This window comes from Falco cherrug, chromosome 4 (genome assembly GCF_023634085.1).
Source record: "Falco cherrug isolate bFalChe1 chromosome 4, bFalChe1.pri, whole genome shotgun sequence".
Lineage (NCBI taxonomy): Eukaryota > Metazoa > Chordata > Aves > Falconiformes > Falconidae > Falco > Falco cherrug.
The window spans coordinates 56,935,140-56,958,226 of NC_073700.1; the positions used below are offsets into that span (position 1 = coordinate 56,935,140).

Sequence of the window (23,087 nt, forward strand, 5' to 3'; positions counted from 1 at the left end):
CGCTTTGGTAACTATAATGTGCTGCTTCCCTCTTGCTTATTTATGTCATTTGGTTGCAGCATAATTTGAAATAAAAACACCTGCAAAGAAAGCAGAATATTTTTAGCTCACTAAAAATATATATTTTATCATAAGAGAAGACTTAGTGCCAGCATTTAATTCTTGGCATAACATTTGTAATCCCCAAATACTGTTTCAATATCGGGATGAAATCTTCTGAATTCATTTCCTTGTAACACATGTTAGCTTTCTGAAGACTTTATCTTATCAATAAGTCATTGGTAATGTCAGAATGCCGTGATTCTGATGAGAGAGACGCCAGCAAAACTCATTAAACTGGATTTAAAAGAAGATACAGTGTAGACATTGCTGGTTGTGAGGAAAGGCTTGTGGGTTGGTGACTCTGAGATTTTGGTTTGGACATTTTGTGTTGTTTTTTTCCCCCACTGATGTGAATGCAGTGAGTTCTCTTACTTATGTGTGCCTGCCCTTAGTCAGCATGCATGGCGAACAAACAGGGCTGCTTTTAGGAGGTCTGTGTTATTCAGTGTCATGTCAACCCACAGGTTTGCCTTGTGACATGGGCAGCAAGAGGAACTGTCTCACAGCTCCTCCCACATCAGTCTGGGGCTGATGTCAATGCTGTGCTTTTCCTAGGAGATCTCCTTTGAGAGCTAAACATCACAGTGTTTCCATCAGATTTTTGTAGAATACAAAACCTTTCCCCTGTGGGCCAGCCACAGGAGCCTGCTTGGTCCCCGGCAGGTGTTGATGTCTCCAGCACCCCTTTTTGCACCTTCAACTCTGAGCTTACCCAACAAGGTGTCTCTGGGTAAAGAAGCATTTGCAGATCGCCTTCATGTGTTGCAAATAAACCCAGGGTTTTCCAGCTCCCTGCAAGCTTTGTTACCTTCTAGGCCATTCTTTAAAGCCTCAATTACACGCTTTCTGGTGTTCGTGCTCTGGTGTGAATGTACTGTCTTTCAAGAAAGCATTTCTATCTGAATATTTCTGGTCCTAACAGATCGCTTCCCCAGCTGCTGTGACTTCCCTGAGATGGGTAGAGCTGTGCTGATTTACGCCAGCTGGAGATGTGGCTGATTATATGTGTTAGGAACGTGCGCTACAAAAAAATAATTATTTATGGTCTTGACAAAATTATGCCTGTTGGAAAAAAGAAACAAACCAGATATCAGTTTAAGCAGAAGTAATGAATGTGCTGTATAAAATTTCAAGGACTGTATTATTCACTTCACCCTTCTACTGATGTGAGCTCACAGACCCTCAGCGTGCATATTAACAGCAAATGAAATTTTTCATTTAAAAGAAAATTTCCCATGACACCACCTAGCTGTGGAATGTGAAGTGTGGTATAAATATAAGTGAAATAAGTCTCCAAAGGTTGCCTGTTGATTGTCAGTAAAATTATGAAGACTAAGTCACCTAGACTCCTTTAGCCTCTTGATCTTTATGTATCTTTGTGTAGAAGGTCTTTATTTGATCTTAATTAAAAACAGGAGTTCTTCATGAAGCCATTACTTCTTGGCTGGAATAAAACTTCCATGCAATTCCATGTCACCTTGCAGTCTTTTAAAATATGGTAAAATGTTTGTGCATATGTGTAAATTTATGCATAAGAATTTGTGAATCTAGGCCAGTGACATTAAATTATATGTGTCATTGTTATGTTCTTTATCTCCCTAGCCTATTATCTTCATGTTTTGCTGTGCTTTGCAGGTCAAAGGAAAATGCCAAAGAGATTATATGGAAAAGATGGGGGGGGTGGGGGGTGAATGATGACCGTGCTCCATGTAGTCTCAAACACTTAAAAGAAACCCATCCTTATGGCTGTTTTTGCTACCACAGCAGTTAGGAATGCAAAGTCTATATTTAGTCACAAACATTTCTTAAACCAAAGAATTTAGGGCTCCTGATTGTTATTTTGTAAGATTTAAGTCTAGTAGAGCCGCAGTGGAAAGATACCTGCTGTCACGGGCTACTGTCCGTCTCCCCAGCCCATGGTCAGCAGCAGCTTCTTTGAGCAGCATTATGGAAGTCAGTAGGGTTAAATGAATACAATCCTACTCAGGACGAGCACGTCTGAGGTACCTAACCTTTAAGCCTTGATCACCCCTTTCACATTGTTGATGTTCAAGCTTGGCTCCTTTATTATCATTGCTGAGTGTCTGAAATATATGCGCGCACGTCTTTGATGCTATGCCAGGCAAGACTCCTGTGCCGTTGTGCAAGCAGGAGACGGAGGTGCAAGAATCCGTGACTTCTCTGGAGACAGTGTCCAACGAGGTGTAGTGCACAGCAAGGACCTCACCCTCTGCTTTCCCTGTTTCTTCTGGGGGGTGGGACCTCCCTGCTGGCTCACGTCATCATCTTGGGCCACAATAAGGTGGTAGGTGCTAAGGTGGTGGTTTGTGACTGCAAAGGCCATGCAAAAGCAGGAGGGCAGCTACTGGAGATGAGCAGGACCCACTTTACCTGTATATACACCCCTGCAGGTAACCTAGTGCCCAAAGTGGCCTTCTGGGTGATGGTCCCTCACCCACGGGGACACGGGGAAAGGCTTGTAGGGCATACAGGCCACGTTCTGAGAACCTGAAAGGTCTTCTCAGCTGGAGCGGCTGAAGCCTATGACAGTAAAGGTAAAACTGTAATGGAAAACAGCATTTATCTTTCTGAATAAATACAGGCACTAGCAATGTCTTATTTGTTTGTAGCGTTCTCACTTCTTGCCATACCATAGAAAATATGCATCTTGGGGCTTTATTTTCATATGCACATTTTGTTTACATAACCAGTACATTTTTATCAGCAAGAACCGATGTTAACTGACAAAGCAAGAGGGAAATGTTCATTCTGTGCATGGTGATATCACAGAAATAATGTGTTTGAAGCCTTGTACTTCAAAAATATGCCTGAGAGGAATGGAAAAATTTAGGCTCATATTGTAAAAATGTGAGTCACAACAGCTATTATCTCTTAAGAAATGGCATTCCAGCTCTTTGGTTCAGTCATTGATGATTTCCCTTTTTAAGTAGTGGTGCTTTCTCACCCTTTTAAGAAACATCTGGGCTAACCCTGGCTATTTGTAGAAATGTTTGCAATTCATAGATTAAAAGAAATTAGGCATAGAAAAGACCCACAAAATTATCTTGTCCATTTCCTGAAAGCGTATGGAATTAAAAAAGAATTAGGCTAAATATATACAGATGTTAAAATCTGGAACTTTAACTTATACACATTATGAAGATAAAACATGTCAAGATTTTGCAATGTAAGGATGCTGGAAAATGTAATTTTCTTAGGGAAAAGTAAATAAAAGAGTAGTCAAAGTTCTAATGACCTTTGTGTAGGATTTTCCAGTTTTTCCTAGGCAGCTACCTTTCTGGAATTTGCAGATAAAATTGAAAAGATCTGGTTTTGACCAGTCTGAAATTGATTCAGTTTTCTAATAAGAGAGAGCTTTAAACAAAAACTAATTCCCTTTTTAAAGAAAAAATAATTAAAACCTCATTTTGATTACATTTTTCTGGCTATTTCATCTCTCTCACCATCCCCTAGTTTGTTTGTGTTTGTTTTTGGTGTTTGTTTTTTTTTTTAATTTTGACGAGTTCTGTTGCCAGAATGCTTTCTTTCAGAAGTCTTTAAGGAAGTCTGAGGAGGGGATGCTGAATATTCTAGTAAAGATTCAGTTTCTGTGATCAAGCAAACTGCAGCACTTAGGAAAGACATTCCACACCTTCTCTTACCAACTCAGTAAAGTACTTCCACCATCTCTGTTTGGCTCTATGGAGAAGGTGGTGCAGAGGTGGCTGCCACCAGTTTTCCAGCAGAGGGAATGTCTGGGTAGGTTACAGGTAGTCACTCAGCCCGTGCTCTGTAGTGCTGGAAGCAGGTGGTGGGCGCGATGCAGATCTCGAGCACCTGCAGCTGTATGGTACTGACTTTGCTTCTCTGCACTTCCACATCTGCACAAGCTGAGCCTGGCCGCAGGGTCGGCAGCAGATCAAGCCCTTGGCCAAGGCAGCGCAGGCTGTCTTGTGTCCGCATTAGTGCTACGTAAGGACAAAAGTACATCAGGTCAGACGTCAGGTTTCTCCAGACTGATAGCCTAGGAAGAGTGTGAAAATAGGGCAAACCTAAGCAGTCTTTCTTGCACGCACCCACGTTCTGCGGCTGAGGGATTTTCTCAGTCAGAGATGGCACCTTGGTGTTTAAAACCATTAATGGACCTTCCACCCTTGGATTTGTCTTGTGGCTTTGTGAACTCTTGCCATGTGCAGCCAACACAGCCAGGATAACCTTGCACCTTGTGCAAAGTGGGTCTGGTGTTGTTTCAGACCTGCTGCTCTGTGATTTCACATTAAACTTCACCATTCTTGTATGATAAGAAAGAGCAAACTATCATTCCTCATTTGCCATCTTCACAGCATTCATAATTATCTGGACCTCAACTACCAGCCTGCAATGATTTCCTCTCAGTTGAGAGACCTAGTCTGTGCCCTGCCAGTAGTACTGATCATTTTTGTTGGCCCCTTCAGCACTGAGACAGGTTTCACTGTGAAGAAACAAAACTGGAAGTGACAAAAAACTCAGAATTCTCTGGTCACCTGTACTGTTGTAAAGTACAGAAAACAAAATTCTATTCGCTTGCACTGGTGCTGAGTCATAAAGCGTCAAGCATAAGAAAACTCAGTTTGTGGGAAAGCTTCAAATTTCCTGTTTTTCAGGAGGAAGGGGATAAAGCAAATGATGTGGGGGGTGAGGGGAAAGGAATAAAGACAATAAATATAAAGGAGAATGTCAGAATACTCAAACTCCAGGAAGGCTAATTCATTTTAGCCCTGCTTGTTCAAACAAGCAGGGATGCAGAGTATAATGTACAAGCTCCAGTAAATCATTCCTGTATGATAGGCTGTGATCAATGACAATTTAATGAATTCATTTTAAAACGAATTCAGAATAGGAAAAACAGTAGTTATTTGAAAGAGTACTTTACTCAAATAAATTGAGTCAATAAATATGCTATTTGTCATGCAGAGTCCAGTTAAAGTCGTGTTTGCTAACAAAAATGCTGTCATCACAGAGCCTAATAGAAGCAAACTATCTGGAACTATCCCCTGTAAATAGACAAATACCATCTGAAAGCAGAAAACAACAATTGCGGCTGAACAAAGGTTTGTATCCTGCACGCGTCGACAAATGCAATCGGGTAGCCCACCTCAAAATCTACTATTTTGTTTGTCATCAGCTTATATTCTGATTTGGTATGAATGGTCTGGTGGTGGTAAAAAAAGCAAGGACTGTGTTTCTTCTGTGAAATGAGTTTTAATTGTTATGTAGTGTGGATTTCTTTTGCTGGAAAAACGTGCCACAAAGTCACTATTAAATTGCAAAATGCAGCTTCTGTGAATTTGGATGGATTAGTGCAGGCTACTAGAACAGGGATAAGCTTCATCCCTTTCCAAACAGTAGTTTTACATTAATTTTCACAGCTATCCATGTTGTTTAGTGCAGATACAAGAAAGCTTTTTGTTCTGCGGTATTTTTCACGCTTGGCTTTATTCGCGTAAGTTGAAGCAATGTGGCAATTCTTGTTTTCATGCAGGCAGGGACTGGAAGTGTTAACGGTGAAGCACCATCAACTCAAGATGGTCACACCTCACAGGTTTGGGTTAGATGTTCAAACTGGTTTTGGATGGAAGGAGCCTCCTTTCCAGATGTGATGAACTGGCAGCTGTGGCTGTTCAGCATCTCAGAAGCTTGGATTGCTCTCGTGAAGGTCGGGCTTTGCCAGGCACATTTGGGCTTCCAACATCCTTCAGATATTAGGGTGTGGAGAAGAAAATGCTCAAAAGTTATGACAGATGTCTTGAAGATGCTATTTCCTACCCCAAAGGAAAATAAAAATTATGTTGCAGAAGCCTAAGACAGAGATTATGAAGAATTTCTATGTGATTTAAGAATCTGAACTTGACCCTTCACTCTTTAAATTTGGAATAGAACAGCTGGGGCATTTTTAGAGTTTGCATTATATGGACAGAGATCGGCTGATTTAAGTCTGCCCTGCAGTAAACTTAGGCACATTTTTCACCCACTCCCAGAGCTGCATTTTCAAAAATGAGTTAGGAATCCAATTCCCTGTGGCTTCCAATGAAACTTAAGCTTGTATGAATCTAAGTTACTCCTTAGTTTGGATTTAGGATCCCAAGTGACAGAAAAAACTTAGGAATACTACACAGTCTATCTACAAAGGTTTTTTAGCTCTGATCATGAGTGATTTCTAATTGAAATTACAGTATCAGTCATTTCTGCTTTCCTTGATGTTCTGCTAACCACATAAAAATAGATAAAGGGTTTCCTGATAGTAGATAGCCTACAAGTTATTTATTTTTTTCATTCTGATGGCTTTGTTCATCTTACTTTGCTCCTGTTACTAACCTTTGGTACTTTTTTTTTCAGCTGTTTCCACTACTAGGAGTAAAGACCAGTAAAGACAAAGCAGGATGAAAAGATGGCTGACTTCTTGTTACCACCGGGTACTAACAGCTTCCACCGGTTCACGCCTGAATCCTTGGCTGCTATTGAGAAACGAATTGCGGAGAAGCTTGCAAGGAATGCAAAGCAGGAATACAGAGAGCAGCTGGGTGAAGAAGAGAAACCTCAGCCTCAGTTTGATTTGCAAGCTTGCAAGAAGCTGCCTGATATCTATGGGACTGTTCCTCCGGAGCTCATTGGGGAGCCACTGGAGGACGTTGATCCTTTCTACAATGATCGTAAGGTGAGCGCCAGCCAGCCTGCTTCCTTCCTCTTGCCAAAGCATAAACGCTGCCTCTCTTCTGGGGGCTCTGTTTTTTTATCTTTCTGCAGCCAGTAAAAATATTTTTTTCCAGATAAAGGATCAGACTTTTGGCATGAGCAGGGCTCCCAGAAAACATCTAAGCAGGAGGGCAAAGAGGGATAAAAAGCATAATTAAAACTTGGGTGTTTTCAGATAACTCTGGGTATGAATATGCAGTGTCTGAAAAAAGCAGAGCAGTAGCTGAGTTAAATTAAGCCAGAGGTTTTTATCGACCCTACCTTGCCTTCTGCATGAGCCTTGACCCTTCACAGTTCCGTTGTTTATCACTTAAGCCCCTTAATGTTAAGGGCTTCTGGGTGACTTGAGTCTTGTGCTAGCACTCTGCACAAGAGCAGGAGACACCTCCACAACCGTTCCTGGAGAGCAGCAGTTCTTTTCCTGCTGGGGGATAGTTCAATTCCCTTTAAGAGGACCAAAATAGAGCCGAAGGGAGATGTGAGTAGCATGTGCAATGCTGGCACTGTGCAGAAGGGTAAGCTTTGTCCCAAAGCGAGATCACCTGATGAGGAATCACGTGTAGGCTGGACTAAAGCCACAACAGTGCAAACAGCTTCTGTCAAAAGGCTGTTGACAGCAGAGCTGGGCTGGTTGCTTACTACAGTTCGTTCCCCTTTCCAAACATTTGCAAAATGGAGGACAAAATAAGGCTTGGAAGCACAGTGTATTTTTAGGCAGCTTCCAGTTCTTTCATGTTCCTGTTCCTGATTTTGGGCTATGCTATTTCCTGTAAACAATGAATTAATATGACCGCAGTGCTACTCCTATTAGAACGGTGTAGGAACAAGTGCAAGAACTACAGAATAAAAGTTAAATGGATAAAGACAAATAAATTACTTACCTGGAAGGGCCAGAATTAATTTACCTTTCAATTTGCCTACTATCCCCGGGCACAAGCAACAGGATATAGATTTGCAATTTTAGTGTCATGAAGGTCTTAGACTTAAGGTGGGTGAGTAGCTTAGAGTTGATCTATTGGGTCTCCTGATCCTGTCTCAGAGTGAATATTCATTTGTCTTTGCACTGTGGGGCACCTTCAGAGCTCTGTAAATTGGGCCAGCATCCAATTCACCTTTGCTTTGGATTCAAGATAACTCACAGTATCGTTTCCTCTGCCCGTATTAACCTGAGTACAATGACAGTGCCCCAGTGCGGGGGTCAGATCCTGCTGTGGAGCTGCGCCGCATGCAGCTTCTTACTTGGTGAGACAAAAGAGATCAACTGAGAGCAACAAAGCACTCAAGGCAGAGAAGATGGAGTAACAACATAGCAAGGTTGCCAGTGGCTGGAAAGAAGAGCATCATAAAAGTCTCTCCACCACATCTTAGTCTCCAGGTTGTTTTTTATTTTTACAGTTGATTCCTCTCTCTTCCCAGCCCCGTGATGGAGGTGTTGGCAAAGGACCCTGTAAGGATGAAGGAAGAAAAAATAGTTGGGGTATTGCAATAGAACTGGCAATGGCTCTACTGGGAGGCTCTTGGACTAAACTCTTCGCTGAGTGAAAGGAATTTGTGGGTCTTAGGAGGGAGTGGAGAGGAAGTATGGGATACTGGCAGGATTTTCCCAAAGGGATGTGGGCTGGGAAAAGCTGATCATCAATGCAGATACTGAATGTTCTCATTTTCTATTTTGTTTTCCAGACATTTATAGTACTGAACAAAGGGAAGACAATCTTTCGATTTAGTGCCACTCCTGCCTTGTATGTACTTAGTCCTTTCCATCCAATCAGAAGAGCAGCAATTAAAATTTTGGTACATTCATATCCTTTCTGTTGATTTCCCTCCTCATGTATTTTATATGATTTTTAAACACAGATGGATGGAAGTCAGAAACCATTTTGTTTCATTAAGCTGTTTTAAGTCTTTTGGCTGAATTTGCTTGCACAAGCAGAAATACGCTTGGATTTTTGGTTTGTTCAGTTTTATATTGTTATGTGAGCTATGAAAAGGATGATATTATACTGCTGGCATCAGACAATGTGAAGTGTGCTGGAGAGTCTGGTGAGTTTACTCAAGATTAGAAGGTGTGAAGGGCCTGGTCATGTTTAGTAAAGAGTCAGTGGAAGAAACTGGGTGTAGTACCTTACAAAGGAAGGGAGCCAGGAGGCTGGTGCATACCTGGGGAACTCTGCACTGATGGAGAGCTTTACTACTGAGCATTTAAGCACCCTCTCCCATGAGACTCTGTGACACCATATGAAGACGCAATTTATTTTTGTACTGCCTCAGAACTGAATCTTTTTGCTCTCCTGAAACAGAACTTGCAAAAAACTGGTTTGTTGCATTTATTTTTTTTTAAGTTTGCTTATTGCAATGTGTTAGCCAGCTAGGAATGAAAGCACAGGTTGGCCTGCTGGACCTTTCAATGAAAGGGTGATGCCTGATTTCCCCTAGCCCTAGTTCTGAAGTCACGCAAGATAGGCTGCAGTGGTTGGTTTTGGCTTGTTTTTTTAACACAACTACAAAAACATTATATTCTGACATCGTCACATCTCTCTGGAAGACCAAACTGACCCAAATGTTCAGCTTTGTGTGAACATTACTAAAAACACATCCTTTTTCATGAGTTGCCTGCTTTCTGTATGGTGTGCATGGGGGACCTGGCAGTGGTAATTCAAAGGTTCCACATGCTGCTGTGATGATCGCATAATGTTTTAGTGATGGAAATCCCTCACCTGCAATGCTCATGTCCACCACAGAGAACTAATAAATACTAAGCAGGTAGCATCTTAGAATTATTGGCTTACTATCAAATTTCAGGAAAAAAAATATAGGGAAAGTAACCAGATTACCAGTGGTTGTCCATACAGTGAGAAGAAAAGAAGTGAGGATATAGATATTCTAGCAAGAGGAAAAGCAGGTAAAGCTTCTAGTTACAATACTTCTATGCAAAAATGAATATGTGATATCAGGCAAGATATTATTATGGTTACTAAGAATACACCATAGAATTTTGCAGAGAGATTTGCTTATGGATCAGGTTATACATGCAAGCAACATGTGCTGCTGCATACCCAGAGCCCAACAGTGTTTATTAGGTACAGTTACATCAGCACAGCCTTGCTGAAGTTAATTGGGGTCAACAAATTTGCACAGGTATGGCTAAAAGAACCTGAAAATTTTAACTTCTTAGAAAAAAACCTGCATGTGTGAATATTGCCTCCAGCTTTGAAGGCCTATTCTGTCTTCTGCTGACTTTTTTCTACACCAGCTAATGAAGCCAAGAGGTCACAGGTATGTGTAATACACAGAAACTACGTGCCCTTGGTAGCAGTCAGCCAAAAGAGAAGTATGCAAGAAATCCTCCTCACATTGCTTCCAAGGATAAAGACGGCAGATGAGTGAATTTGAAAGATAAGTTGGGAACAGAAATGTGGTCAGATAAGTGTAAAAATTTGGAGTGGAAGGTCACAATGAAAATAGCATTTTAGTCCCAGAAAGACCCAAGTTAGCACCTTGCGCTGATAATGTCAGGAAATCCAACGATCTTTGGCCAGCACAGGCAGGAGGCAACAGCTCCAGTCCTAGTGAAACTGCCCTGAAGTTCCTGCATTAGGCACTGGTTTGTTTTCTGTCAATAAGGATCTTTCACACCTACCTGAAACACAAAGGCCAGTTGGCTGAGCAGGCAGCCAGTATCCCAGGCAGAAAGGAGCCTGAATCGGCAAGTACTCAAGCAGATAATGTCACAGGCATGAATCTGGGAACCAGATCTATTGTCTGGTGTGAGTGTAATCAAGCAATCTTTATTTTCCCCAGGGCAAAAGCCAAAAAAGAGCATTAGCAAATGGTGCCCTGTCACGTAAGTATCTGAAGTAACTTCTTTAGTAGATGCCATATTTCCATTTCGGGTCATTGAATGTACTGTGAAGGCCAATAGTAGAGCAGAATAGAGAGCACAGAGTAAAATCATCCTACATAGAATCTGTGGGGGTCACATTTCTTGGCTAAGTAGCTGTATATGGAGTTCTCCCTCTGAGACTTCAGGCAGGGTAGATCCTGTATGTTCCCTGCTCATCCTGGATTAGTCTAGACATTCGAAAATACACCCTTCCAATGTTAAAAACATCCACATTCTCCTAGTAATATAAACTATTCCAATTAACAACATATCCCTAAATCTCTTCTAGGCATTTTTCCTCTTCTTCAAAGTCTAGGAGGCCTCATGAAAGGACCGCTGCCCAGGCGGCTGCCCAGAGCAAGGCCATGGTCCGTTTCTGTCACAGAGGACACGGGGAGTGTGTGTCTGCATCCCGTTGGGTGAACACTTCTTGCCTTCTGCATCATTATTAGCTATTACAAACATCTTTATTTAATATCTCCACCTATTAATAAGATTAAACCACTGTAACTTTTCATTGATGCCTTCTGCTTAAAAGGCTCTTAGTTCTTCTTGCCTGCAAGCCAAGGACCATCCTGTGCTGTCCTTAGTTTCTCCAAGCAGTTTGCTGTCCTGTATAAAACTCATAGCTATTCCTATTCAGAGTTTTTCTAGGTAATACGGATAGTTACTCTCAATTTGCCACTGATCCAGTATGGGGTCTTAGCCAAAATTACCTTTCTTGATGCTGGAATTATGGATTCATGCCCATTTAAACAAAACAAAACAAATCTTAAAGAATTTCCAATCTTTGTTCATATTTTCTGCTGGCAAGTTTTCTCCTATCTGATTTTACACACTTTCCTCCGTAAGGGAAAATGAGACCTTGTGAAGCACCAATTATATGTACTATTGATTGGGACTAACCTTTGCTTGCACATATTATATGTAATTTGGCAATGATCACTTAAAAAGCCTCTAGTATTCAGTCTGCTAATTAACAATTATCCATCATAATGAAGTCTAGAATAGAAGTATGCCGTATTTGACTCAGTATCTTTGTGTGAGAAGATAAAATTTATAACTTTAGAATCAGTTTGCGCAAAGCCTATTCTATAACCTCAGATTGGCAGTAGTAGGTTTAATTTATTGCAGAAAGGATCCTGATTAGTAGCTTAGTATATTTGGCTTGTTGTCCATAACAGAGTCCAACCAATATTTTGGGATGCGTTAGCCATGTCAAGTCATGGATGAGTAGGCTGTCAAAACCCGGAATTAGTAGCAGCTCTAAAATAGGTAATACACAATGCTGCTAATATAGCTTATCACAATTTCATCTCCTTTGTCCTTTCTGAGCAGATCATCATCACTGAGTTTTTCAAATGCAAACAATTGCATTAGGTTTCAGGTAGGAATTTCTGTTTTCTCTTTCTTTTAAAGCAGATCTCTGACTTCGGTGCATGACCAGCTGAAATGTTTCATTCTTTTATGTTCTTTGTAGTTTTCAGCTTGGTCATGAAACTCGTTTTGAATTCATAGTGCTTTTGATGTCCCAAAGCTGACCCCTTACATTTTCAACCTGTGTTCTCTGGTATATTCTCTTCGGTGTTTGAGTAAGAGGGTGATGACACCTGCCTGTAAGTGAGCATCTGGGAAAGCTGTTAGATTCTGCTTATACTACAAAGAAACAGGGATGTATAAATCAGACCAGTCATCCTAAAAGGGGTGGTTATAGAGGCATTTCTTTGATTGGAGTTGAAGTACAGTATTTGTTTGGCATGGCCTGAAGATACCACTCTGGTTTACTATTGTTGTTTTCATAGCATTTCACTGCAGTTGAAAAAGTAATCCAGTGTATTCTAGGCTGGCTGCAGCTTATAAACTAATTGTTAACCAGATGGACACAACTTATAGAAACATATCTCAAGCTGACATGAGAAAATGTGACTGGCTATCAGATATCCTTCCAGTCCTTCAGCCAGAGGTGTTGGGCCAGAAGTGGAGAATGTTTGTGAGACGAGCAGTCCCTCTGAGTTCAATTACTGCTTTTGTCAGTGGCACTGGGGAATGGACAGGTTGGTTGCTACCAACTCAAACTCATAGCTGCTTACGTGGCCCATCGGAAAATGTTCCACTCTGTATTCAGCAGAGATTTTGGCTCTGTGAAAGGACAATTTTCATACAAATACTTCAGGATATATTTGAAAATATATTCTTTGATCACTATTCTCAAATAAAAAATAACACCAATGGCATTGGTAAAGAGGTGAAAAAAAATCTCAACTTTTTTTTTTTTTTTCCTAAAGAAGGCAAAAGAAATTTACATTTGGATGCTGCCATTCTTCCCTGGGAAGGGTCCCAGCTTATGGGCTGAGATGTAGGCTGTTTGCCTTATCATTTGTCTACTTAAACTCATTAGTTAAACTTTCTCCAGTAGCATGAGACCTATTATTTATGCAGGAGAATCCCATCGTGTTTAGTAATTTTTTTTTTTTACAGAAAGTGGCATGTGCTTTTAGGAGAGCAGTTCAGTGAACTATGTTTCCAATTTCAGGAATTCGATTTAGGGTGCTCCTTTTTGTATTTATGGCCTCAGCTTAGCAGCTAAGTGCAGGGACTATACACTTGGGAGGTTTGTTTTAGCCTCCAATTAGGGAACTGGGTGCCCCAGCTGAGGCAGTCAGCTTTGCAGACCAAGCCTGCATATCTGCCAAGCGGGTTTGCAGACCAAGCCTTAAAATTAGTGCTCTGAAACTCATATTAGCTTTTGGTGAAACTTTATACTGAAAGCGAGACCTCAAGCCCATTAGAGAGATTAGAAATACCAGATTTATTACTTGCCCTACTGCCTGAGAAATGTTTCAGGATGCAAAATAAAATGGGAATTTGCAGACACAGGTTTTTCCGTAGATACTTAAATGAGACTAATCCCTCTTTTCATACAAAGTTGTGCACCTATGCACATTGTCATCTGACCAACACAGCTGTAAATTTGGGGTATTGTATTTTCAGAAGACTGCAGAGTCAGTACATTTGTTTACTGTATAAAGTATGTATAAAAGATGCAGGCAAAGAAAAAAAAAAACAGGGAAGGTTCCCGCATTTTTCTATGTTTATATAATTATTTATTTCATTATGCACCTGCAAACAGATGTCTATAGTCCTTTTTAAGCAACTTGCAAATTATGAGTGAGCTGTCATATCTTGTGTGAAATGACAAAAATTTATGAAGTCTTATATATGTTGTTTTCCTTAATTCGCTTATTTACATTGTTCAGTATGTTTATTATGTGCACTATTTTAACTAATTGTGTGTTCATGGCACAATCAGAGACTCCATCATGGAATAAATATGTTGAGTAAGTATCCTTGCTGGTTTACAGCTTCCCTGTCCTTATCTCATCCTTCCTCTTCCATTTGTCACATCCTTCTTTTCCTCTTGTTTGCTGTTGTCTAATTTCTTTCCCGTAATATTGACCATAGTATCTGTCCTGACAAAATGTTTTTCCAGGTGTTTGTTGACTGAAAACTACCTTAGTAAGCAGACTAAAAATTTTTAGTCTACAAGCTCATACTTATTGCTTTATATATTAATATATATATTTATATGATTATATTGCATACTAAATGCACCTGCTATGCTACATCTGAATGAAATCACATATGAGGAGAATTCCATTTGAAACTGGCTAACCTTCCACATTTCCCATGCAAGAACTTCATGGTTGGACACATTAGAATAGGCTGAATTATTTCAAAAAATTCTTCCTGGACATATTTAGTTCTGTCCTTAAACTGAAACTTATTGGAAGCAAAAGTTTCTTTTGGACTGGGTGCATCATGAGAAGTGTTCCCCTGTAATCGTTGCTAGGCATACACTAGAGCAGGCATAACATTGTCTGGGAACACTTGTATGAGGATTCCTGTCTTTTTACCTTGTCAAACCTTCATAAAAAATAGCAAAGATACCACTTCAGGGTTTTTTTTTGCTTGGGTGGTTGTTGGTTTTTTGGGTTTTTTTTAAAAAAATCATTTTAAAGGAGGCTAACAGGCTTCAGAAAGCCCATTTCATTTCTTGAAGTTGCTTTAAAATATTCCTCTTAGAAACAGATACCAGATGTACAAGCTAATCAACCTACAGTGCATTGAACAATTATTTTGGCTCATTGAACCAATCAGAACACACTTTTTATTTTTGACTGTCACACAATAAACACAACCATCTGCTGCTCCATAGCCTGGTGGTTGGTCTACTCAGGGCTGTAAGGAAAGGCAGTAAAACGCCCTTATTTTAGGTTTCATAAAATCATGTGGGGCACATCTTCTAGGCCATAAATGACTAATTATAGACAGCACTGAACCAAATACTTCATCTGATCACAATAACATCCTAATCCCAGGATGTTTCATGTACTTCTGTATAGTGTAGTACCCTCCAGTATGGTTGTGACTTTCCTTTTCCCCTGATGTTGTCCTTTTCCTATTGAAAAGCGCCATACAGTACCATAGCCATGATGTATTCAGCTGAAATATGGACATCTCATCCATGTGAGTCAAAGTTTGGTCAGTGGGTCTACAGTTGGGAATTTGAACACTCTGGAGGAAAATACCAAAGTGCTTGTCGTGTATTCCGTAAGCAGGAAGATGTGGATGGTGTTATCAGTGCATCAAGCAGGGTGTGCAAGACATGCAAACGGTCTCACGCAGTATGGAGTAAATCCTTCCATGTTTCCTGTTCTACATCCCCTCATACCTCTCAGCTTTTCCTCCTCAAACGCATGGAATGAAATCAAAGGCAAGTAGTTCTGAGGAGCAAAATAACCCAATGAACTGTAATTCAAATTGATTAATATTGGATTTGGAAAAGATGCATTTAATCCATTTTGTTCTGCTGTTCCAGAGACTCACAGGGGATACAAGGGTAACCTTGTGCAAATATTTGTCCTAGATCTTCCTTTAAAATGTTTTCCTTACCACTCTGAAAAAAGAAATCAATTCAACTTCCCTCCATTAAAAACATTTTAAAAATCCTGACTTCTGTTGTTAAAGAAGCTGTTCAGTTGCTGGAGGACTTTGCCCGATCCATTTAGAATTAGATGATGATTATACAATCAATTAAACCATCTGACATGCTGAATAAATACAAGTGCTTTATCATTTTAATGAGCTTATGTACCGTTAAGTATTTTTTTTAGTTCTTTGCATGTGTTTTCTGCATGTATTACTGAATACACATGCTTAAAGGGACTGTCACATGGGTGACCTATATTTGAAATACCAGAGCAAAACTAAACATGAAAAGTCGGATACAAGATAATGCTTAGGTGTATGGTCAAAGAGGAGATGTGGAAAACATTTGGCATCCGCTTTTGCACAAAAAACTGTCCTGCTAATCTCTGTTTTAAGATAAAGCATACTGAGATTTTATAACATGTGTAACTAGTTCTACTGTGTGACATGATGGCAGGAAGGCATGAGATTTGCCACTATCTGTATGTGTGCCCAGCTGCAGATCGGCGGAACACAGCTGAAAGAAAACATTACCTTTTTATCCATAATTAAATTCTTCCTTATATTACTATTTTGAATTGTTTACAACTTTTTTTTTTTTTTTTTTTTTTTTTTACTAAACAGAAATCCCAACAATTTTTTGTATATGATGGCACCACTATAGCTACTGACGTTTAGGGGCTGAACAGAAAATTCAAGTTAGGGTTTCCAGTGAAAGCCCCTAACATCATGATTTATGAGACTTGTGCTTTACAGGATTTTAGGTGTTTGGGTTTTTTTAGAGGCTTTGGTATCATCTGCATCTTCATTTGGAAAAAAAAGAGTAGGGAATGCTAGTGGTGGATACTAAACATTTATTATTTTTGTTAAGATATAACCTAGAATACCTAGTCCCATTGGGATAGATGTATCAGGTATAAACATTAAAAAAGAGGTGCTGTATGCCCTGAAGCATGTCTCTGATGGTAGGCAGAGCCCTGGGTGTATACAGATCTGAATGTTATAAGTCAGGTACGTTACTATCCTCCACAGAGATTTTGCTAAATTTTATTACAAGTATCATCTTTATTACGAAAGGTAATATGTATGTTCTATCCAAGATCATCACAGTCAAGAGGCTATTGGTAATAAACAACTAATCTTACGATGGGGAAAAAACACCCTTATGTCTCTTTTACTGTCAAGCAGGTCAAAATGATTACATATATTATTTGGGTGGGAGCTGGTTTACTCTTTTTCTGTCAGGGTATTCTGTCTAACTCAGGGCTGGCGTGATTTATCATTGATAGGGAACACAAGGGAAGTTGCAGGAAAAATGCCCTTACTAGCTAATAAAACCAAATGGTGACATTTTTTAACCTTCAAAATGTCCTAGGCAGGAAGAGATGAGAGGTATGAATGGAAGAACCGCCCTCCTTCAAATCAGAGAAAAATCAAAGAATGTGGCATCATCCATTCCTCTTTCACTGGCAATTGCAGGCAGAGCTTCAAAAGTCCCATAGCACAGCATTCATGCTTGACTTACTGAGTGAGGGCTCATCAAGGTACACCCTATGGTGAAAATTATCTTCATCCTGGGGCTGTGATGAGCGCTTTCCCATTTCTTACATATTCCTTGGTCCGGCCTGGTGCTGCAGCCATGACTCACATGAGCAATCCCAAGGAGATGGGCAGAAGTGTCTCATGTGAGTAGCATTGTGTTGAGTCTGCCTCCACCATGCCTGCCGTCTACTGCTTGCTAATGCTCTTGCTTACCTTGGCTACTTTATTCCCCAGGTACACGTTCACTGGCATTTACACTTTTGAGTCATTGATAAAAATATTGGCGAGAGGATTTTGCATGACAGAATTCACTTTCCTTCGAGACCCATGGAACTGGCTGGATTTCAGTGTTATTGTTATGGCGTAAGTAGCACTCCTTTATATTGTTCAAGACAGCAATATGCAGTAGAACTTTTTAAAAAGTTGTCTGGCTGTTATCTTTTTTTAAAAAAAAAACCCTCAAAATGTACTGAAAATGAGAAAATGCTGAAGTGTGTTAGGATGGAGGTTTTTTTCCTGACTGGTTTCAGAGGAAGAAGTCAGAGGAATCCTTGATTCTGTTCTCTCAATTCACTAGACTATTTTGGAGAAATTATTTACTCTCTGTCTGAGCTCCACAGAAAGAGCTGTTTGTAAAATATCTGTAATAATACCTTTCTATCTAATGTAATTTTGGGACGCTTCATAGCCCTGAATAGAAAGTGTTACAAGTGTGACTGAATACCCATGCATTTAAATCCCTATTTATACTCTATTTATCCATAACACCACCAAAGTCGTATTTGTGTTCTTCACTTCACAATCCCTCTTCACTCTGAAAGTAATTACTATTTTTCTAAAATAAAGGATTCATTTAGAGGCCTCTGAAACTTTATATATATATATCTCAGGGAGTACAAATTTGGCCCCCAACATGATATTGCCCTTCAGCTCTATACTTCTACCTGGATCATGAGAGTATGCTCAGGGCATGTGGGGTTCTGGTGCTTTGGAGGAGCTGATGGATTTGTGGCATCTAGACAGCTAAAAATACACAGGGGTAGGGGAGCAGTCAGCCAACGCTCGCAGCAGACGCAGGGTCAGCCTGAGCTCTGGCCACAGGCAGATGTCTGACATTGTCGGTATCTCCAGCTGAGCTAGAGATCCAGATTTTCTTCATAGTCAGAGAGAAAAGCACATGTCATCTTGAAGTGGAAGCTAGTAGAGGTGTCCTGAAAAGACCCCATTTCCTTGTCATAGAAGGGTTTCATCTGATCTCCCTGTATTTTCTGCTTAACGATACCTATATTCTGTTCTGGGTTGGATGTAGATCTCATTGCCATCTTTAAACCCCATAATTTACAGCATTAAGTGAAATGCAGACCTGTTAGCACTGACATTTGAGCTGAACTCCTGGGCCTGTGATATTTGAATGCAACCGAGATTGGGAAAAAATATTCAACCAAACTTAGTTCAAACACCGGTGAGGGCCACTGAAATTGATAGTACAACTCTGGTGGGGTACAGGGATCAGGACCAGTATTTAAGGAACATCTGGATGATACTCTTGGTTGTACAGTTTAATTATAAGCAGTCCTGCAAGGAGCAGGGAGTTGGACTTGGTGGTCCTTATGGGTCCCTTCCAACCTGAGATATTCTATGATTCTATGATCCTTAGCAGCATTTAGCAGTACACCATGACAATGTGTAAAACCTGTGTAGACTTCATCGGGAAGACTCCTGTTTATTTTAGTAAGCTTTGGACCAAAGCCAGCCCTAGGCCAGATCCTGGTATCTGTTACTGCATTCCTATGGATTTGGCTGAACTGACATCTGGCCATCGTGATAAGCTTTTAAAAAAAATTCAGTGCAGATGGGGAGGAGCTTTTGGAGGTCAGCACACATCAGGTATTTTTCTCAGCTAAACTTTTCCTCAAGCAGTGCTAAGTGCAATTCTCCTGCAACATTTAAAGGCAGGACAGAACAACACAAAGCATCACCAACCTGCTGTCCTGCCCATCAGCTAGATAGGTGGTAAAAGCAGGGTACAATAGTTCATCTGTTCATGAGTTAGGACGTGAGTATATTTGCAGGTCTCTGAATTCCACACAACACGGAGGGTTTCCATGAGTGGGTTCCCTCTGTTCTATGAGGAAGGAGGTTTCTGACATTGAGGCAGAAAAGAGCAGAGGAAAGGACAGGAGGAGCTTGCAGCCTTGGCAATGCATCTGCTCTACCTCACCTCAGCTCGAACAGAGGTTGGGGCATCAGCCCTGACTCTGCAGGACTCCTCTGGGAGCATCTCATTTACTGTCACTGACATTCAAGTCTGATCAGTCAGTATGGGACAAGGTCTGGCTATCCCTTAAATTCTGTCCACATCATCTGTGGGTGTCTGTGGCTTAGGAAGCTGGAAAGATGTGAAGGTCTGCACAGACCTTGGGGCGGACAGTTGCCCAGAGGTCAATTCACTACCTGCTGGTGGGAACTCGTATTTGGTGCCCAGAGGTTGTATGGTTTTTCTTTTCTAATTCTAGACTTGAATGGCCAGTCAGTGCTCAACTCCAAAGATTCATTCTGACTTCCTTAAGACTTATTTAATGAGAGGCTTGGTTGTCTGTGCTTTATTTCCTAGCCACATTTAAATACTCTTTCCAAATGTATTTTACCTCCTAGTTAGAAGATCTGTAAAACAGGGGGTCTGCAACTGCAGAAAATCAAGCTTCTCAACATTAAGTTATAGCAATGGCTGTACTATTCTAAACCAGCATCCATTTGTATTGTTTCTGACTTTAAGGCATAATATACTAACATTTTTAGAATAGGGGGAAGAAAAAGAAAAATAATTGGAATTTCATAATAGATAAGAAATAGGAAAGTGTTTCCTTGAGCCCATAGGCAGCAGAGAGAGAGTTAAAAGTGACTGCAATATGATCTTCAGATGTACAATGAAACCTCCTTCCCAAGTATGCAAGCACCACAGTACAGACTGTTAGGTAATCGACTCTATTCTGATATGATTTATCCAACTTGCAAGTAATTTAAAGTTAGACTGATCACACAAGTAACTCTAATGCTGTCTACACTTGTAGCTAGTGTGATGCTAGAAGTATTTCTGTATCTGGAAACAAAGATGGCATGAGGGTTCAAAATGGGAGAGCTGGGTAAGGGGCCATGAGATTTAGGTGGACCAAAGGTTTAGCTAGTTTATAACACTGATGGGTGTTATAGCGGAAAGGCCATCGCTTGCTTTAACATTGGTTGCAAAATAGCTTCTTACCTCCTTTTATGGGTAGAAACAGCACAGATTGTGTCACAGAGAGTAGTTTTAAATAGCACACTAGAGAGTAAGAGGTGCTACAGGTCTCAAGGGCTTTTCCCTCATCCTGTGCTAACAGCCACCGCCACGGCTTGTGACCTTCTGTGGGGCCACGGGTGGGTTCAGAGGAAACCATGGAACAGCCCGCTTAGGTCACTGTCTCCTAGGCCAGCGAGTACTTTCCAGGACAGGCGAGGGAGAGGCAGCTGTAACTCTGGGTTGGAAAATGCCCTGCCAAAAGCTTAAAGACAACAAGCAATTCCCTGGCTAACAGGTAAATTGGGATGGGTATTTCAGTTGCTTCTTACTCCCCGATACAGAGGGACTGGTCTGCTGCACTTTCATCCAAGAAATGGATGAAATAAATCTTAATTAACTATTGTGAACAAGCAGCAGTAGTATTTGCTTCATGTGCTTGTTCAAATATTAATAATGAGGTTTTTTTCAAATCTCTAGTCAGCAAAACCATGTTCCCATGCTATTGCTTCTCCCCAAATTATTTTTTTCTCACCCCTGCATGTTGCAGAAGAGTTTGGGAGAGAAGCACTGGATAAATCTGGGGAGAAAACAGGTAAATCTTTGCCAGACTCCCCTATGAGATTATGAAGAGGAGAAGCAATATTGCTTTTCTAGGCTATAATCTGGATTAGTAGATATGGAGAGGATGCTTTGTCCTCCCCAGAGGCCTTTGCACAAAGCCCAGTTAAGCAGGCTTTGTAAAATAACCAGGCGAGCTTTTTCCTTAACATGTAAAAACAAATGCCTCAAAGAAGTAGAATATGTAAATCAAATTGAATAGAAGTTGAATAGTGAAATTAAAGAGTCCAAGAGTTCTTCTGTTCAGAAGATACAGTGGTGACTATGGTTTTGCTGCATACTGACTAGGAGGAGATGATTTTGTATGACACTAATAAAACCAAACACATTCCATCACTGACCCTCCTGGGAGCATTTAGCTCAGATGTGGCATGGGTCTCCATGATGACCAAAACAGGCATGGCAGTGAAGAGCTGGGACTAGTATTTTAATCATGAATAGTTTTTAGTAGGATTGCAATTATATTAATTCAAAATCCATCTTCCTGCAGCCAAAGGGCATGAATTTGATGTACAAAACAAAATAAAATTTTAAGCATCTCTTGAAACCAACATCTGCTTTACCACGGAATACAATATCTTAGAATAAATAACCCACTAGAAACATTTGTACTGTTATTTTCCAATGTTATCCTATATGTAGTTTGCAGAAGCTATTATGGGAAAATTACTTGGGTATGTGAAGCTTGTATTTTTTTAAGAGCAGCAAAATTACTTCATGTTTCTTATAATGTAAAGATTTTTTTGTTAAACTACATGATGGTAAAATCTTTGAAGTATTTATTGCTGAACAGCATGATAGCAAAGTTCACCCGCTAGTTTTAAAGAATTGATGCCTATTAGATAAGTTTAATAGTTCAAGAAACATTTGAAATAATGTGTACTATGAAAAACCTGGGACAAATGGCATCAAAGAACAGCCTGAAAAGTGGATGCACCTCTCATTTGGCTGCGTTCGCTCCTGCTATGTATGAATGCATTCTTCATTCAGACAAGTCTCATACTCTATTGTATAATTCCAAATAACTGTGACTTAATTCTACAGGTATGTAGGAGAATTTGTGAATGTAGGCAGTGTTTCACCTCTTCGGACTTTCAGGGTATTGAGAGCTTTAAAAACTATTTCAGTAATCCCAGGTAAGAAGCCCTGATCCTTACGTTTTGGCTCTCAGCTACAAGTGATTCTTTCTCTGTCTCTCTTTGTCCCTTTGACTGTTGTTTTTTTGCTGGTGTTTTGTCATTGTCTATGTGTGACTTTCCCTTGTTACAGATACATAACTGAATTTGTGGACCTGGGCAATGTCTCAGCCTTACGAACGTTCAGAGTACTGCGGGCGCTGAAAACAATCTCAGTCATTTCAGGTGAAAATCAGGTTGAACACTCCGGCTGCAGTTAAAGCCTACATGCCATTTCCAGTAGTAAACACAGTAATTACAAATGACTTAACCGTAGACACTGATCAGGAAATGGAGGAATGTAGGGAATGTGACCTGTCAATAGAATACATTTTTCATGTGTTTTTCCAATACTCTTTTTGTGGGCAGAAGGAATTAGAGTGCCTCCCAAATTACAGACCTCATTGAGACAAGTGCTGCTGTAAGAACAGGGGTATGCAGCGGCTCGTGAATCACGTACGTAAAGTACTCATTCATGAACCATATGAAAGTGGCAACGAAACTCTTTTAAAGCCTTCGGATATTGATTTTTAAAAATGGAAGGTTAACGACCTCAAAATGCATATTCGTGCTTAAGAGCACATCGATAGAGTAATCTAAATCTGTGCTATGAGCTGAGGTTTCAAGACTGCAGGCATAGATAGCCTAATTTGTCATGGTGTTTACCCATTTGCATGTGACAGAAACATTGTTTAAATTTCAGACTCTGAAGAGGTCAGAAAATGTTTCATAGTTGATAGCAGTAGGTTCAGAATTTCATCAAATCGTATTT

General features: G+C 40.3%; 1 protein-coding gene across 3 annotated transcripts in view; it reads left to right on the forward strand.

Annotated features, from left to right (window-relative positions):
• LOC102048607 (sodium channel protein type 5 subunit alpha) overlaps window positions 1–23,087 on the forward strand; it is a 217,677-nt gene that overhangs the window by 33,242 nt on the left and 161,348 nt on the right. For 2 of the 3 annotated variants that reach the window (XM_055709510.1, XM_055709511.1), the window contains exons 1-3: window positions 13,968–14,052; window positions 17,480–17,608; window positions 22,410–22,501. In XM_055709510.1, coding sequence (XP_055565485.1) covers window positions 13,973–14,052; window positions 17,480–17,608; window positions 22,410–22,501 — 301 coding nt within the window. In that variant the 5' untranslated portion in view covers window positions 13,968–13,972. Of the gene's footprint in view, window positions 1–6,477; window positions 6,797–8,514; window positions 8,634–13,962; window positions 14,053–17,479; window positions 17,609–22,409; window positions 22,502–23,087 lie in introns of those variants that run through there. The other variant, XM_055709512.1, reaches the window with a different exon arrangement.